This window comes from Oreochromis aureus, linkage group 23, assembly GCF_013358895.1.
Source record: "Oreochromis aureus strain Israel breed Guangdong linkage group 23, ZZ_aureus, whole genome shotgun sequence".
Classification (NCBI taxonomy): domain Eukaryota; kingdom Metazoa; phylum Chordata; class Actinopteri; order Cichliformes; family Cichlidae; genus Oreochromis; species Oreochromis aureus.
Window position 1 is genome coordinate 29,270,703 of NC_052963.1, and position 19,033 is coordinate 29,289,735.

The following is a 19,033-nucleotide window of genomic DNA, read 5'->3' on the forward strand; positions in this document are numbered from 1 at the left end:
AATGACCTTGTGGTACCATATCACCCTATTAGAGCACTTCGCCTCGCTCTGCAGGCCTACTTGTTGTTCCTAGAGTATTTAAAAGTAGAATGGGAGGGAGAGCCTTCAGTTTTCAGGCCCCTCTTCTGTGGAACCAGCTTCCAGTTTGGATTCGGGAGACAGACACTATCTCTACTTTCAAGGTTAGGCTTAAAACTTTCCTTTTTGCTAAAGCATATAGTTAGGGCTGGACCAGGTGACCCTGAATCCTCCCTTAGTTATGCTGCAATAGATGTAGGCTGCCGGGGATTCCCATGATGCATTGAGTTTTTCCTTTCCAGCCACTCACTATGTGTTAATAGACCTCTCTGCATTGAATCATATCTGTTATTAATTTCTGTCTCTCTTCCACAGCATCTCTTTCATCCTGTTTTCCTTCTTCACCCCAACCGGTCGCAGCAGATGGCCGCCCCTCCCTGAGCCTGGTTCTGCCGGAGGTTTCTTCCTGCTAAAAGGGAGTTTTTCCTTCCCACTGTCGCCAAAGTGCTTGCTCATAGGGGGTCATATGATATGATTGTTGGGGTTTTCTCTGTATTTATTATTGTGCGATCTATTGTACAATATAAAGCGCCTTGAGGCGACTTTTGTTGTGATTTGGCGCTATATAAATAAAATTGAATTGAATTGAATTGAATTGAATACACCAATGTATATAGTTTCACTCACATATGTATACATATACACTGCTTTTTATTTTATTCTATTTACTTATTTATTTTTTCCCCCTTCGTTGTATATTGGTTTCTCTTCTTACTTTAGCACCTTTGTGGTCCAGCTACCCAATTTCGCTGTGCAAGAAACTGCACAATGACAATAAAAAGCTCTAAGTCTAAGCTGTAAGTCTAAGTCAGTATTGCTCAACTATGACATATTTTGGGTGCAGTGTTTTTTTGCATACAGGTATAAAGGTGCCATCTCTAGTCCTAACCAACCACTTCAGAAGCAAAAGGTGAGTGGAAAAGATATACCAAAGACCTGACAAGCCTGGGAACTACGAAACTTCTAATAACCAAAGTAAATCTATAGAGATGATTTCATTTATTATGGAAAAAAGTTCTGAAAGTTTCTAAGGCTGGTGACTCAGATGAATCTATCCTCAGAAGCAGAGGTGACTCGGTCTTCCTTTCCTGGGACGGTCCTCATGTGAGCCAGTCTTGTTGTAGCGCTTGATAATTTTTGCAACAGCTTCTTGGGGACACATTCAAAGTGTGAGTTCTTAAAGTAATGATGGACTGTTGTTCTCTATAATTAGAATTCATATTATGGCAAGAACTAATCAGCTATCAGTTTTCAAATAGGTTGGAACAATACCTGACAGCCTTAACTTCTACATAGCACAACTGATGGTCTCAACCCCATTAAGAAGGCAAGAAATTCCACAAATGAACCATGACAAGAAACAAGTAAGTGAAAACCTTACACAGGTGACTGAAGCTCACTGAGAAAAGACCAAAGGTTTATAGTGCCAAAGGGTGGACACTTTGACATATCTTTCTTCATATACAGTGGCTTGCAAAAGTATTCGGCCCCCTTGAACTTCCCCACATTTTGTCACATTACAGCCACAAACATGAATCAATTATATTGGAATTCCACGTGAAAGAACAATACAAAGTGGTGTACATGTGAAAAGTGGAACGAAAATCATACATGATTCCAAATATTTTTTACAAATAAATAACTGCAAAGTGTCGTGTGCGTAATTATTCAGCCCCCTTTGGTCTGAGTGCAGTCAGTTGCCCATAGACATTGCCTGATGAGTGCTAATGACTAAATAGAGTGCACCTGTGTGTAATCTAATGTCAGTACAAATAAAGCTGCTCTGTGACGGCCTCAGATGTTGTCTAAGAGAATATTGGGAGCAACAACACCATGAAGTCCAAAGAACACACCAGACAGGTCAGGGATAAAGTTATTGAGAAATTTAAAGCAGGCTTAGGGTACAAAAAGATTTCCCAAGCCTTGAACATCCCACGGAACACTGTTCAAGCGACTATTCAGAAATGGAAGGAGTGTGGCACAACTGTAAACCTACCAAGACAAGGCCGTCCACCTAAACTCACAGGCCGAACAAGGAGAGCGCTGATCAGAAATGCAGCCAAGAGGCCCATGGTGACTCTGGATGAGCTGCAGAGATCTACAGCTCAGGTGGGGGAATCTGTCCATAGGACAACTATTAGTCGTGCACTGCACAAAGTTGGCCGTTATGGAAGAGTGGCAAGAAGAAAGCCATTGTTAACAACTGGGGGTGCTTCTCTTCAGCAGGGACAGGGAAGCTGGTCAGAGTTGATGGAAAGATGGATGGAGCCAAATACAGGGCAATCTTGGAAGAAAACCTCTTGGAGTCTGAAAAAGACTTGAGACTGGGGCGGAGGTTCACCTTCCAGCAGGACAACGACCCTAAACATAAAGCCAGGGCAACAATGGAATGGTTTAAAACAAAACATATCCATGTGTTAGAATGGTCCTGTCAAAGTCCAGATCTAAATCCAATCGAGAATCTGTAGCAAGATCTGAAAACTGCTGTTCACAAACGCTGTCCATCTAATCTGACTGAGCTGGAGCTGTTTTGCAAAGAAGAATGGGCAAGGATTTCAGTCTCTAGATGTGCAAAGCTGGTAGTGACACACCCTAAAAGACTGGCAGCTGTAATTGCAACAAAAGCTGGTTCTACAAAGTATTGACTCAGGGGGCTGAATAATTGCGCACACTCCACTTTTCAGTTATTTATTTGTAAAAAATGTTTGGAATCATGTATGATTTTTCGTTCCACTTCTCATGTGTACACCACTTTGTATTGGTCTTTCACGTGGAATTCCAATAAAAATGACTCATGTTTGTGGCTGTATTGTGACAAAATGTGGAAAAGTTCAAGGGGGACGAATACTTTTGCAAGCCACTGTATTTGATGTCTTCAGTATATACCTGCAACGTAGAAAGTAGTAAAAATGAAGTAAAACCATTCAATGAGAGGTGTGGGTGGGTGTGTGTGTGTGTGTGTGTGTGTGTGTGTCTCTCTCTCTCTCTCTCTCTCTCTCTCTCTCTCTCTCTCTCTCTCTCTCTCTCTCTCTCTCTCTATAGGTCATGCCTGGTTGTTCATACAATTTTCTTCACCTCATCTCCACTACTGCAGACAACTAGGCAACTGGCTCCATCTCCTAAACCACAACACAATCCACACACCCAGCATAGAGATGACTAAACAGAAAATAAGTTTAGTATTGTAGCAGTTGTACATGTACAGACCATAAATATGGAGTCCAGCTGTGTTTGATCCTGCTGGGCAGACTGATCATTGGGAACTTCTGAGCTCTGCTGGTCCAACCTGTGGAGGAATTGTAAAGAATGAATGACAAAACATAGAGCTGGCTATCCTGTATGCTAATGGTTCCCTGTGCCTTAAGAAAACATAAATAAAAGCAACACAGCTGGGGCTCTAAAAGTGCCTTGTAGTATCTGATAGTTAAGTGAAGGTCAGTGGCTTTTTGCATTCTTTACGACTTGTGTTTTTCAAAACACTAACACAAAGTTCATGTCATGCTGTGCTGCCAAACATGGTATGGGTTGAGCAGCATAGTTGAGTATATGAGTGAAAAACTTACCAAGTCTTCTCTGCTAATTTCAAACAGATTATTCTGCTATTGACTACCGTTTTGAGGTTTTGGTATCCCAGATACTGACAATCAGAAGCTGATTGGTGCCTGTGAGCATGGACCCTGCTACAGTGGTCAGTTGGGGTTGGCTAAAACCATGCCACGTTTGACTGATCTGGATTGGGCCCATGCCATAGGGCAACTTCAAAGGTCACCATAAAGTCAAGTTATCATTTTGACAAATTGATGGGAAATATTTTCTTTAGTAACAGCAGAAAGGCTATTCTCTGTTAGCTCATTAACAGGAAACTGAATCAGAGTGAGTGACAACCCAAGAAAATTTACTAACTGATCTACCACAGAAACACATTCACAGAAATATAATTATCCGATAACTCTGGTAACCTGTGTAACTCATCGTTGGATATATTTACAGGTAACTATTCTAATTAGCCATTTCTTTTCTGTTAAAGCAGACAAACACATGAGTATCAACTTAGCTTCAGGGGATTAAGCTGCTAGAATAAAAGCCACTGAGGGGATGTACACGAAGGCTGGAACTGAGGGACTTGCTGTACTATAGTACACCAGTTTCTAGACAAAACAAAGTCTAAACTTTTTTCTTCTGGTTTTAGATTAAAAGTTCAGTGCTCACAGTTCATGCTCTTGCTTGTATTTATTTTTTTAAAAAGCAGCTTAAGACTCATTTATTTAGATTGGCTTTTAATTAGATTTTTTGCTGTATGTTTGATTTTTGGTGTATTTTATGTATATCTGTTTTATATGACTGTGAAGCACTTTGTGGTTTTTATCCTGTGAAGAGTGCTATATAAATAAATTGAATTGCTCTTCATTTTATCCCTGCAAGAATCCACAAACCTCCATAAAAACAAACTTGTCAGCAGGACATCAAAGCAGCGCTCACTAAACTGTTTGTCCTCCTTTATCCAGCAACACCTGAAACACCTGAGTGGAAGCTCCTACCTACACTGTGTTTGAAGCAAAGCACAAAGGAGACACCTGCTGGAGCAGCTGGAGTCCTACAGACACTCAGCCTCTTCACTACAGAAACACCTCCTACAACATCCATTCTTTACACTCCGACTGCTGTGTTTGTGGAAACACTCCAACACACACCACTTCACATAAGATAGAAATGTGTGTAAGAAAGCGCTGAGCTGACATTAAACATGATGGAGGATTTATTCACAGACACCAACTCACCAAAAGCATTAAGACACACATTACCTCTCTGCATGAGAACAGCAGCCTTCTTTAAACTCAATATAAAAAGGCATCGACTGGTCACTCTTGAAGGAAAGACAGCTGGGTTCAGGTCCAGGTTGGTTCCTGTGAATAATGATGGTGCAGTGATGTGAGTGCTGATCTGTGACATGGAGAAGAGTCATGGACAGTTAGAGATGGTCAACTCACCTCTGAGCTTTGTCCTGGCTCTCTCTGTCTCTTTTAGAGGGAGGGACTCCCTCCTCTCTGACCTCACACTGATCCATGCTGCTGAATTCACATCCACATCAGCTCACACACATTTTTTACCTTCGCCTGCAGAGAAAACACAAATCATTCATGTGCACATCAATTGAAATCCTCCTTTTCATCGTGCGTGCTGTCCAAATACCAGCTGCTTCTTTTCTGCCACAGCTGGCCTTCTCAAGACAAGGAGGCCATTTACATGAAAAGGGAAAGTCCATCTCAAGGAGGGGGCCTAAGGGTACATCTTTCGCCATCTTACAATGTTGGGATTGCAGCCATTCCCCAACTCTCTGTGAATGGTACTCATGGCTATTTATCAATGGTCTTTGATCAATGATCATGACTGTTTGCATATTAATGATAGAGAAACTGACCTCACAGCCCATTGTTCATTCAGTGGGCTGGTTTCATTCATTATGCAAATGTACTGTTTAAGGTTGGGGAAACCTGCGGTCACCTGAGACTTAAGAAGTCACTTGGTTAAGTGACGAAACGTTTCTCCCAATGAAAACACTACGTCCAGATGAACAGAATCAAACTTTTAAATGTGGTGTTTAGGATCTGAAAAAATGAGGATTCATAAAACTGCTGATAGCAGCTCTGAGAACTTCTGTAGAACTATTTATGATTAGAGATTAAGTCCTGATTTTGAACTGTTGTTAACTCCATGGACTCACGCGGAAAACTAGTGACATTAATATTAGAGCACAGCCAAGAACTTATATGAGTATGTACACATATAACGGAAGTCATACTCTAAATGCAGTAACACTTTAATTGAGTATTTCTAAAGTGTGGTGATATTTTAAACATTTTAAAACTTTTTGCAGCCTCAATGACACATTTAGAGGATTTTATTGATCAACTTCAGTGGATTTATGATCAGTCATAGAAGCTGTTTCTATTTGAGGTCTTCACCAAAACCATATTCAAGTCATAGTTCAATTATAAACAAAGACTTGAAAGTGAGACACTCAGCTTTTGTTAAGTTGTGCACAAGTTGTTGGGGATATACTCTTACACTTACACTTTGACCTATGACATGTATGAGTGTGCATGTGTAATAAATTAAATTTAAAAAATCAAATTATGATGGCTGTGCCAACAGGTTATGGGTCCAGAAGGGAGCAGTTAACACAGATTATACATCTACAGAGATTATAAAAACTACGTGTTATGTGAGGCAAAGTTCCTGGGGCACCTCTAGAGCAGGGCTGGGGAACTCAAGGCCTCAAGGGCTGGTTTCCTGCAGGTTTTTCCCTGGGTCAAACAAATGATTAGCTCATTACAGGCCTCTGGAGAACTTCAAGACATGTTGAGGGAGTAATTTAGTCATTTAAATCAGCTGCGTTGGATCAAGGACACATCTAAAACCTGCAGGACACCGGCCCTTGAGGCTTGGAGTTCTCCACCCCTGCCTCTAAAGCAGGGGTGGGCAATTCCAGGCCCCGAGGGCCGGTGTCCCTGCAGGTTTTACATGGCCTGGTAATGAACTAATCATGTGATTCAGGTGTGTTGACCCAAGGTGAGATCTAAAACCTGCAGAGACACCGGCCCTCGGGGCCTGGAATTGCCCACCCCTACTCTAAAGAATGAGAGAGGCCAATGAGGATTAAGACAATGAAAAAGATTACAAAAATGAAGAACACTATGGCAAAGTGTCCCAGTAAGAAGGACAGACAAAAAGAAGGACAGACTCCAAAGTAATGTTAACCTGATATAATTGTGGCCAAAAAAATAAATAAATAACCTGGCAAATCCAGAGGACAGAAATGGTGCTGCACTTTTTTTTCCTTCCACTCATAAAGATTCAAACTGGAGATGAAGAAAGAAAGCCAATGCAAAACAAACAACTGGCACTGAAGACAACACATTAGCATTCAAGACAGGTGAACTCTAAGTTTGCGGATTGAAACAAAGGACTTGTGATTGATGTTAGGGCAATGTCACACATAATAACAGACATTGAGAAGTCTATAGACTTTAATGAGACGTAAACCATAACAGTATTTTCTGGAGTTTACTGGCAGAGCAAGAAGGACTGGCATTGCATTGAAGGGGGTGAATTGAAGGCATCAGGAGCTCTGAGACAAGTGCTGTACAATCATTGTTTTCATATCCACATCTTCTTGGTCAAAGCAGAAACAGCCATTGCAGCTTCAGTCACTCTCTGTGAGGGGTGCAATGAACGGGTGCATCCACAAGAACAAGTGTATGACAGACTTTATTATCTAAACACTATAAGTTTAGATATTAATGATGGGTATCATTCTTGCAATAAAAAATGTGTAGTACAAACGCCATTCTATACACTAACAGGGAGACAAGAAAAAAAAAAAAACAAGAAAAAGCTAGACTCGCAATGTGAAAAGTTTGTTTAATTTTTCTTAAAACAAGGTCTTCAAATCCTGAAGGTTTCGTGGAGCCTTTCCATGAACTCTGAGCTTTAGTTCTTTCCATAGATTTTGAGTTGGATTAAGGTCAGGTGATTGGCTGGTTTATTCTAGCAGCTTAATTTTCTGTCTCCAAAACCAACTGACAGTTTCCTTGAATCTCTTTTTGGGATCATTGTCCTGGTGAAATGTTCACACTGGTTTCATCTTCATCATCCTGGTAGGCGGCAGCAGATTTTTTATCAAGAATGTCTCAATACATTTTCCAGACTTTATTCTTCCAGCATTTCACAGGCTTGTCTAAATGTTGATCAGTAAACTTCAAAAACACACTTCAACATGCTGTTTCTTCCGCTATAGCATCTTGTGTGGTGAGCATTCATACAGGCGATGGTGGTTGAGTGCATTGAAACACTTATACATGCTGATTCCTTTCTATAACTCTCCACAAGTGCTCCTTGGCTCTTGGACAACTATTCTGATAATGGATTGGAGGGGGTGTTACCCATATAAATAAAGAAAAGCAGAGATATTAGATATAAAATAGAAATAATCAAATGTATTTTTATCCTTATATATGAAATAGAAATAAAAACATTTTTTGTGCATACTGCCCAGCATTCTCACACAGTAAATCCAGAGAGTTCAGCGTAACTCAGTGCAACCATCCTTAAGATATGCAGCCATATCAAAACAAACCAGGTAATAGCATTTCTGTTAAACATTTGTGGTGAAAACAAGAGTGTATCTATTCTATTGTTTAAAAAGGGCAACTGAATATTTTAAGACCGTTAAAAGAAGAGAAAACAAGCTGTAATATTTACAAAAAAATAATCAGCTAAGCAAGAAAAAAGTAAAAATTCTATTTTGAATATGTTGCATCTCAACATCTGAATTCTTCCATTGAGCTGTAAACTGTGAGTCGTATGCAGTCTTCTTTAAATGGTCTCAGTATACTCAATAACCTATTTTGTTACAGGCTTCGCTGTCTGAAGGCAGTGTAATGGTTACTGTACGTGAGGGATATCAGCGGTGCATAGACTCATGCCCCTGTGAGAGCAGAGGAAGCTAATTAGTTAACTGATACAGGACTGATAAAGTCCTGTTGGCTTCGTGTTATGTCTCTCTGCATTTCTAAACTGTGCCAAACTGACAGGAACGCTAAGAGCCAAGCTAAGTAAGGGCATTTAAGGTCTACCAGAGGTCTCTTTACTACAGTCAGCAGCCACGAACTGCTGTTTGAAACATCATCAGCCTGAATAACTTTCTGCACACAGCTAATGTTAGCCGGGAAAACATTACAGACTGCTAACATTACCTTCACACGGACACGATCATCAGACAGTAACCTCAGGAAGAAGAAACTTTGAGCAGGAAGGAAACACCTAGAGAGATTGCTGTTAGCGTTATCTCAGCTGCCAAGGAACCCGCCCCTCCTGATGATGCATCGGTGTACGGAGGCACTCTCTCGGGGAATTTTCACACATGTAGTTCGTTTACTCTGGTCCGAGTCACCCGACGAGTTTGTAAACTCATAGCTTTATCCTGCGGTTTTCACACGGAGAAAAATCGAAATGAACTCCAAGCAAACCTAAACGCGTCACTACAAACCACGTGAGAATGTTCAGCTCGCTGATTGGATGATGTAAATACAGGAAGCAGGTAACGTGTTCTGTGTTAATAGGGTTAGGGTGTAAAAGATGTTATAGAAGTAAAGGGGAAAATGATATAATTTCAAGAGTAAGATTTGATCATACAGGTTTAAATTTCTATTTGTACTTATTGCTTTAATCTGTGTTTGTTGTTGTTAGTGTCAAACAGAGAGGGTAACTGGAGAGATTACTGTACCAGCTTTTCGCTTCAGATCTATGAAGTAGCATGACAAGCCTCATAGTGTAAAAATAGGGCAGCACTGGTAATCTGACTGAGATCGACTTGAAGTGTTCTGAAAGTTTGCAGTTCAAGCTGTTCAGTTTGTGCAAAATATGGCTTGATCACAGTAAGACCCCAAGACACTCGGCGTGTTTGTGATTGTTTTTATTTACAATTTTGTATTTTATTTATTTAGTTTCTTATCCTGACAGCTTTCCAGCTGTCTCGACCTGTTCCTCCTTCCTCCCGGCGACACAGTAAGAGGGAGAGCATAATTATTGAATTGCTTTCAGCTGCCCTGCCAGCCTCCCTGGCACTGCCCCTCAAGCCACCTCCCTGCACCAATGACTGAAAATCACCCATCCCCAGGTAGTCCTCCACAATGCAGTTCCTGTAATTATGATGATGTGCAGGTGCTCTTCTGTGACTTGCACATGGCAACCATGCAGTTGTTTTGCTATTCCAGACAGCCCACTTCTCCCAGCTCAGTGTGCCAGTGGTTCCTCCAGTTTACACCTGTACTTAATCAGAACAGCAATGGCACACACCTCAGACAGATGTAAGTTTTAAAGTGGTGCACATGTGTATGTTTCTTACTGGATAGTTAATTTAAATGCCTGTCATACAGTAATAGCTAGCTCTGAGCTACGTTTATTATATTGACAGCCCTCAAGTATGACTATAATGTATTTGTAAAAAAAAAAAAAAAAAAAAAAATTACATTGCACCTAACCTTTACTCTGGATCTATAGTTCTCAACTTCACAGGGTATAAAACCAGGTCCACATGCAAAGATGCTGGTAGTTAAGCTTGTACAGGGCCAAGTCTGTAGAGAAGGATTAGAGTAAATATTGTCAACACAGATACTTTTTGCTGTTTTACTGCCTCACACATTGTGGTGTCAATATAATACGCTTGTGTGATATGTTTTATTCAAAGGAACACTTTCTTCAGAAGAATGATTAGCCCTCTTCCTGACCTGTCAGTGCTTCAGGTAGCAGAGGCATACAGTGACTTTGACCTGCTACATATGCCACCAGTGAAAACAATGGGCATGAGTATGGAGAAACCACTTGTCAGATCTAAATTTGGACTAGTGCAGACAGGAAACGTATTGTCCTACAAGCAGCCTGGCAGGTACAAGGCCAGCTTCATGTTACTGGTCTTCAGTGGTATGACTCCTTTGTGCAGAGCCTGGACTCAGACATGGAAGTTCAAAAAAAATGATTAAACAAAAGTGTGATCACTTCTGTTTTAACACTTACTTATCAAAATACCTCTCAAAGAGACATGCACAAAAAATGTGTGAGCCTATCCTTCTATAAGCATAAGTACGTGTTTCATGAAATGTTAAAAGAACATGCTAGCACATTTGCACACCTCAACTGAAATTATGTAAAGTAATCAGCCAGTTATTATTTGTGTTGAGTTATTTATCAAAGTGCATTTCAAGCCTATACAAGTCAATTTTTAACAGCATTCATGAAAAAAACCCAATAACATTCTGAATGTAGAAAAAATGTTAGAAGAATTTTTTGAAATTTACATAAATATTTCTTTCCAGTAAAATAATAAGTTATGTATATAAGGGAAACCAACCTGCACTTGTATCAGCCCTATCCCGTAATTAGGCAAGTCACTGTAAAAGATTCATTAATGCGTCCAGCAATTGATAAAGTAAAACAGCTTATTTCTTTAATCCTTCAGATTACACACTCCACATGCGCTCTCAGATGTGTGCTGGCATTTGGCTTTTTTTCCTCAGGAAAGGGGGACAGTAAAAACTTTTTTACCCCTATGAGGAGAAAAGGTGTGATAGCTGAATGTGAGCTGCTTCAATGGTTATCCCTCCCCTTCCCGATACACCTGTTAAACATTAAAATAGTACGTCAGCACATGACTCTCATGATCACACGACTTTGTCCATAAACAGGTGTGACACAGCTATGAGAGTCCAGTGTTTATGTGAGAGCAGCTTAAAGCAAACAGTCTCCCTCAGATGTGTTATTCAGACTCCATTCAGAAATATTTTCACAGTGTGGGTTATTCAAAGCTCTGTTTTTGTAGGAGACCAACACAGCACCACAGAGAAGACTGCTGTTTTTAACTTCTAAACTGAGTTTATGTGTTAAACGCTGCTGCTGAACTACATTTGTCATTTTCTGCTTTCACTACCATCCACGTCAAAACACTGATGTGATCTTATCACTTTAATCCTCTTTTTTTTTTTTGTTCCTGGTATGAAGTTCTCATTTTCACTTTAAATAAACACAGTTCAAATGTCTGCATTGTTGCTAATGTACTGGAAGATCCCCATCATAACTGTGATACTGTCATGTCTCTGAAGGATGTTTCCAGCACCTCATCGAATCTGAGCCATGAAGATTTAAGGCAGCTCTGAACGCAAAGTAGGTCTGACCATGTACTAGCAAGATGTGCCTCTTAAAGTGGCCAGTAAGTGTATGCACTGTGTAAATGGCTCAGTAATCACAAGAGCCAGCAGGGAGCAGCAGAGGAGCTGACCTCTGAGGTCACAGGAGGAAGAAAGAGCAGATCTGAGGTCAGAAATGAAACCAGACTCCATCATCGAAGGGTAAAATCGTCTGGCCACAGCACAGCTCAGAAGCTTCCACAGCACAGAGCAGTGTGAGGTCTTCACAAGAAGTCTGAGCGTGTGCGGAAACGTCCAAGCAAATGAGAGAATGGAGCCCTGTATCAGACTTTTTGCCAAAAGCCTCACTTTACATGAAACAAAGCAAAAAATGAAAATGAAAGGAAATGAAATAAAAATCAACACTGAAGATGAAAGCAGAAACTATGATGAAACATCTGGCACTCAAAGCAATGAAAGTTTGATCCCTCAGAGATATCACTTAGTACTGCTCCATCTACTTCCTGTTTACAGCACGATGACAGGAAAATATACCCAGTGCTGTGAAAAGTATCTGCCCACTCCTCACTTACATGTTTAAGCTAAAGTCATGATTCGGGCTGAGTGTCAGGTCATGGAGTGTTTTTCCCCTTCCTGTCCCTGAATCCAGGCTCCGCCCTCTGTGTTCCCACTCTCAGTTCATCTGACTTGCAGGTCATCGTCATCACTTAGCACCCACTCTTCTCCAGGTCATCTGCTACCTCACAGCAGTAAGTCAGCTCCCGTGTTATTGCAAAGTGTTCTTGTCCACGTTCTGATTCAATACTCACCGCTCCCCTGTCTCTCACCTGGGCTACAAACGATGGCCAGCTCAGTCTCCACTTTTTCCTCAATCCACTTTTTCCTCTCCTGCAGTGAACTCGTCCCTCTATGACCTTTGCTTCCTGCAAAAAACTTTCCATTTAGATTCCTTAGTGAAATTAAAGAACTACGTTCAAGCCTTCTGTGCCTTTGACAGTGATAGCTTTTTTTCTTGGTATTAAATCAACCAATCAGCTGCTATCAGACAGACACAGTTTTTCTTTTTTTTAAAGGGCCGTCATGTCGAGTAGCTCTTGCAGTCAGAATCAGGATCTGACTTTACTGAGCTCGGTAGACTCTCTATAAGCTCTTCTTCTTTATGTTTTCTTTCTTATTCATTTCTATTATTATTCACGAGTGCATGTGGGATATGTAAATGCCAGAGTTGAGAGTCAGGAAGAAAAAGAGTAAGAAAAGGGGAAAAACGGGTGAAAGGATGAGAATCAGTGGACAGAGCACATGTGGAAAAACACAGTGGGTCTCCACCTGCTGCACCTCTAAGAGAAAAGAACAAACACGGATACTCAAACTAAAAACATTGTTGTGTCTCTGGGTGTGACAAGTCTTACCCACACTATCCACATCTCAGAGAAAACACTGAATGTGTTACATAGATCATGTTTTCCAACCTGTTTTCAGGAAATCACAGATGCAGAGCTTGTACAGGCGTATGAGTCGTGTATGAGCTCCACAGTTTGGCGAAACGTCCTCCTAAACGTGTTGACTTTGAGCACCATACAACAAAATTCAAAGTGAACCCAACAACACTGTTTTCATAAAGAGATTGGTCTTCATGATTCAGAGCAACAGAAGCAGTAGACTCTCATTTTCATAGGGTAGCTGGACAGCAAGGGTTAAATATGTTACTCTGGTTCACAAAATGTCTCCACATCCACCCAACAAAGTCTTCAGAAAGGGGGTGTGTGAATAATGTGGTACAAGCCAGACAATGATAACCTGTACATCGGAGACTGACACACTTTGTCAGAGCTGCCATGTCTGAACAGGGAAAGCACGATACAGGGAGTGCAGAATTATTAGGCAAGTTGTATTTTTGAGGAATAATTTTATTATTGAACAACAACCATGTTCTCAATGAACCCAAAAAACTCATTAATATCAAAGCTGAATGGTTTTTGGAAGTAGTTTTTAGTTTGTTTTCAGTTTTAGCTATTTTAGGGGGATATCTGTGTGTGCAGGTGACTATTACTGTGCATAATTATTAGGCAACTTAACAAAAAACAAATATATACCCATTTCAATTATTTATTTTTACCAGTGAAACCATATAACATCTCCACATTCACAAATATACATTTCTGACATTCAAAAACAAAACAAAAACAAATCAGCGACCAATATAGCCACCTTTCTTTGCAAGGACACTCAAAAGCCTGCCATCCATGGATTCTGTCAGTGTTTTGATCTGTTCACCATCAACATTGCGTGCAGCAACAACCACAGCCTCCCAGACACTGTTCAGAGAGGTGTACTGTTTTCCTCCTTGTAAATCTCACATTTGATGATGGACCACAGGTTCTCAATGGGGTTCAGATCAGGTGAACAAGGAGGCCATGTCATTAGTTTTTCTTCTTTATACCCTTTCTTGCCAGCCACGCTGTGGAGTACTTGGACGCGTGTGATGGAGCATTGTCCTGCATGAAAATCATGTTTTTCTTGAAGGATGCAGACTTCTTCCTGTACCACTGCTTGAAGAAGGTGTCTTCCAGAAACTGGCAGTAGGACTGGGAGTTGAGCTTGACTCCATCCTCAACCCGAAAAAGGCCCCACAAGCTCATCTTTGATGATACCAGCCCAAACCAGTACTCCACCTCCACCTTGCTGGCGCCTGAGTCGGACTGGAGCTCTCTGCCCTTTACCAATCCAGCCACGGGCCCATCCATCTGGCCCATCAAGACTCACTCTCATTTCATCAGTCCATAAAACCTTAGAAAAATCAGTCCTGAGATATTTCTTGGCCCAGTCTTGACGTTTCAGCTTGTGTGTCTTGTTCAGTGGTGGTCGTCTTTCAGCCTTTCTTACCTTGGCCATGTCTCTGAGTATTGCACACCTTGTGCTTTTGGGCACTCCAGTGATGTTGCAGCTCTGAAATATGGCCAAACTGGTGGCAAGTGGCATCTTGGCAGCTGCACGCTTGACTTTTCTCAGTTCATGGGCAGTTATTTTGCGCCTTGGTTTTTCCACACGCTTTTTGCGACCCTGTTGACTATTGCGAATGAAACGCTTGATTGTTCGATGATCACGCTTCAGAAGCTTTGCAATTTTAAGACTGCTGCATCCCTCTGCAAGATATCTCACTATTTTTGACTTTTCTGAGCCTGTCAAGTCCTTCTTTTGACCCATTTTGCCAAAGGAAAGGACGTTGCCTAATAATTATGCACACCTGATATAGGGTGTTGATGTCATTAGACCACACCCCTTCTCATTACAGAGATGCACGTCACCTAATATGCTTAATTGGTAGTAGGCTTTCGAGCCTATACAGCTTGGAGTAAGACAACATGCATGAAGAGGATGATGTGGACAAAATACTCATTTGCCTAATAATTCTGCACTCCCTGTAGTTACACACTTCTGTGGGCCTCAGTCACACAAACAAATGCAACATGGTGTATACTGTAAGTCATGTGGTCAAAGCCACACGACTCACAGTATACACCATGTTATACTGTGTGACTTATTCATACACCATGTTACATCCTATGTGACTTATTCATTAAATGAGACATTGCTCCAACTCCGAACTTTAATTCCTGCAGTTTATTCAGACTTTCTGCTTTAATGTGACAAATAAAAGAGTTTAGACAGACTTGAAACCAATTAAGCTGCTGTGAAAAGTAAATATGCAAATTTGACTGAAATTCAAGTCAACAAATTAACCTTCATTAAGAGCAGATAAAAAGAGTGTGAGTGATAAGGAGGAAAATGAGGAAGATAATTGAAGATCTGATCTAATAAAAGCCAGCAGGTAGTGTAACTTTTTAGATACATTCCTCAGGCAGACATGTACAGATTAAACTACCTGTTCAAAACAGTTTCTCTAATAGGAGGACACTCTTTACACTCAACTCAGCACAGACACATTGAGGAACCAGACCAGACATAAAAACCAGGATAAAGAGGTTCAGTGAATGTGGTGTTGAAGGTGTGGAGGTGGATCAGAATGTCAGAGGAGACTATGTAAAAGGACAGCGTGCCAGCAGGAAAGTCCACATACACTGCTACTCTGTTAGGGACAGAGGAGGACGAGAAGGAGGAGGAGATGGATGTTTCTTTGTTATTGTGCCAGACAGAACGAGGACCATCATCAGAGCACCACAGATTCCATGATTGATCATTCCATCCAAACGCACAGTCATTACTCCCTCCTTTCCTTCTGATTCCTCTGTAACTCACTGATATATAAATGTCTCCTCTGCACTCGACCTCCCAATAACAGCGACCAGTCAGATCATCTCTACACAGCAGCTGAGGATGAACATCAAATCTGTCTGGATGATCAGGATATGACTGCTCCTCTGTCACACGTGTCACCTTCCTGTTGTTGTCAGACAGTTTGAGGTTTGTGTGTACTGTGTTTGTGTCGATTGTGAGTGGACAGGAATCTGATGGAGAGAACAAACACAATCCAGCTGTAGTTATTGATCTATCATCAGTTCATTGATTGACACTTTGATGATGACTCCTGACATCAGAGATGTGAATGAGTGATGTGACAGTTTGAAGATGGTTGAATGTGAGCTGCTTTGTTTTCATGAATCACATTAAAAACACACTTACACTTCCTCAGACCTGGTGTCAACCATCGGACTCCAGCAGGCTCCACCCTGAAAGGAGGAGGGGGGTCAGACCAGCACAGTCTCTTTCAGCAGGCACACATGGACATTGCATCGCTCTCATCCACATACTGTTAGATACTGATAAAGGAACAGTCCAACATTTTTACAAATACACTTCAATCCATATGTGGATCAAACTGCTTATGATTTGGACTGATCCTGGATCTATCAGTACACCCCTGTATTGGATGAAATATGACTGATTCTAACTGTGACCTTCATTATCTTTATATTCCTCTTCTCCTGGAAAGGACACCTCCCTGCCTTTGCTGCCAGCTGTTTTTCTTCTCTTGGTGTCAGTGTGATTACTGTGCATGACCTCTGACCTCTGAGTGGGTGCAGCATCCCCATGCAGCATAACATGTATTTATTTTATTTCCATGCAGAACAGACTGTATGTTATCAGCACAAAGAAATCATATTAACTTGTGCATTAAAACATGATACTAGATTATCCACCAATAAATTAGTATATTTTGGACATGTTAACAGATGACAGATTGGGTATGTGATCCTGTTAGCAAACACAGAATATTAACCAGAAACAACTCATTCATTTCCAACATTTAAGTTGGCTAATAAAAACCACACCTCATCTCCTAATGCATTTACCTGTCTACACAGGTGTATCTGACATTTTTTCCTCTAATAAACAATACTCTCCACTCTTCAGGTCTGTAGTATATATATCCTATATCCAAGAAACTACCCCCACTAATTCTTTATTCCCCTGAGCTTCCCTTATCTCTGATTCTAACAGACTGCTGTGTCCATGGTGTCCCTTCCGCTCCCAAAAAAGGTAAAATCAACTGCCTTCTTTCAGTCACATACATCAGTCTGTCTACTGCCATTCTTCCCATGACTTTCCCTAGATGAGAAGTTGGAGCTATAGGCCTACAACCTGTGGTCTTAGTGGGGTCTTTCCCTGGTTTCACAGCTGGAATTATTGGAGCTTCTTTCCAGCTTCCTGTCATATTCTATTTGTCCCACACGTCATCAGACTGTTTAACTCCTCACTGGAGGGGGGAGGGGCGAAAACAGGAGGACAAAGGAGGGCGGGAACAACTGAGCTGTAGTGCTTTTTTTTCACTGTGCAATAATTGCAATATTTTTTCTTATATTCGACGGTGCAATAATCACTGTGCTATAGACTCACTGAAATGTGCAACCCACTGGTAGTCCTATTTATCCATATTATATATTCTGTATTTATATATGTGTATATTTGTATATATGGTATATTTATGCTTATATCCTTACTCTCATCCCCCTTTATTGTATCTGTAACATGTAACTTCTGTCGGTGCTGTGCTACTGGAAACTGAATTTCCTGGAGGAACCCACCCGAGGGATTAATAAAGTTTCATCTAATCTAATCTAAGAGCAGCAGAACATTCAGTCCTTCATCCCCTAACTGCTTTATCATAATTTAACACACTTGATCCTTCTAGGGGAAGTACGTTTTATGCATTTATGAGCTGCTTTGAATTCACACTTTGCAAAATGAACATTAGATCTATCATCTTCTCCAGGACTTTCCTGCTTTAACATTTCAACATGATTTGTTTTTGTTCTCTCTCACACCAACCTTCATCACGTCAATTATTTCCACAAAGGATTTGATTAAATTCTTTAGCCAGGATCTCTGCTTTTTTGAATCCATACTTCCTATTGTTCCTTGACCTACTAATACTGGATTCTGCTGTTGTTTCCTGACTCCATTCATGTTCTTAACTGTACTCCACACATTCTCAATAGGTGTGCTTCTTCCTAAATTACTGCAGTATTCCTGCCAGTAGTGATGGGACGTTCTGTATTGAGGCTTCGAAGCTTGTGTCGAGTAATGGAGGGGGCCTTTCCGCGAAGCGCGTATCGAGGCTTGCTTCATTTATGGGAGGAGCTGAAAATGATGACGTCCGAAGCCTCGCTGCCCGGCTGTACCACGTGACTGGTTCAGGAAGTGGTTCGAACTTTGCCGCGAGGTATGACAGCGATATAAACCCCTCCGACTTCATTCAAAATGTGGGTGTTTCATGGAGAGTTGCGGTTAGTGAGAGTTTGGAGAGAGTTGGAGACAGTTTGGAGAGAGTGAGGAGAGAAAGACAGGAGAGAATGGAGCCAGCTAAGAAGAGGAGGATGTCCTCCCCTGTGTGTGGAACATTTTGATTTTATTCCTCCCAACAAGGTATGTAAATTTCTACAGAAGATGTATTTTCATAATACTGATGGTGCAATACAATTTATGTTAAGCTGTCTTTACTTTTGTACAAGGTGAAGTGTTTGCTATGTGTCAGGGAGCTGGGATATAACAACAACACCTCATCCATGCTTAGGCACTACAGAGCTTTGCATGAGAATAAGGGGAACACCGATTGTGGAGCAAGACCAGGTGAGCCATCAAATGCCATGATAATATAGCATGCCGTAATGTTACTAAGTGATATAACAATATTATACAACTGTAATAAGTTGCGTGTGTGATATTTATATTTGTGCTTTGTTTTTATTGTCTTTCCTCAGGAGAACAATCTCCAATAGATGAAGACCTGGTTA

At 41.0% G+C, this 19,033-nt stretch overlaps 1 protein-coding gene and 2 long non-coding RNA genes across 3 annotated transcripts in view; 1 reads left to right on the top strand and 2 right to left on the bottom strand.

Moving 5' to 3' along the window:
* LOC116314066 (NLR family CARD domain-containing protein 3-like) overlaps window positions 1-5,125 on the bottom strand; it is a 52,418-nt gene extending 47,293 nt beyond the window's left edge. The window contains exons 1-3 of the mRNA XM_039607323.1: window positions 5,067-5,125; window positions 4,881-4,982; window positions 3,286-3,364 (exon numbers count right to left, since the gene is read on the bottom strand). Coding sequence (XP_039463257.1) covers window positions 3,286-3,364; window positions 4,881-4,930 — 129 coding nt within the window. The 5' untranslated portion in view covers window positions 4,931-4,982; window positions 5,067-5,125. The remainder of the gene's footprint in view (window positions 1-3,285; window positions 3,365-4,880; window positions 4,983-5,066) is intronic.
* Window positions 5,126-9,040: 3,915 nt separating this feature from the next.
* On the top strand, window positions 9,041-10,989 carry LOC120436382. Its single transcript, XR_005610368.1, has 4 exons — window positions 9,041-9,178; window positions 9,585-9,757; window positions 9,855-9,947; window positions 10,328-10,989. It is a non-coding gene; the product is annotated as an uncharacterized LOC120436382 (long non-coding RNA).
* LOC120436383 lies at window positions 9,751-11,126 on the bottom strand. Its single transcript, XR_005610369.1, has 3 exons — window positions 10,988-11,126; window positions 10,122-10,214; window positions 9,751-9,904 (listed from the first exon to the last, which is right to left on the bottom strand). It is a non-coding gene; the product is annotated as an uncharacterized LOC120436383 (long non-coding RNA).
* Between the last annotated feature and the right edge of the window lie 7,907 nt (window positions 11,127-19,033).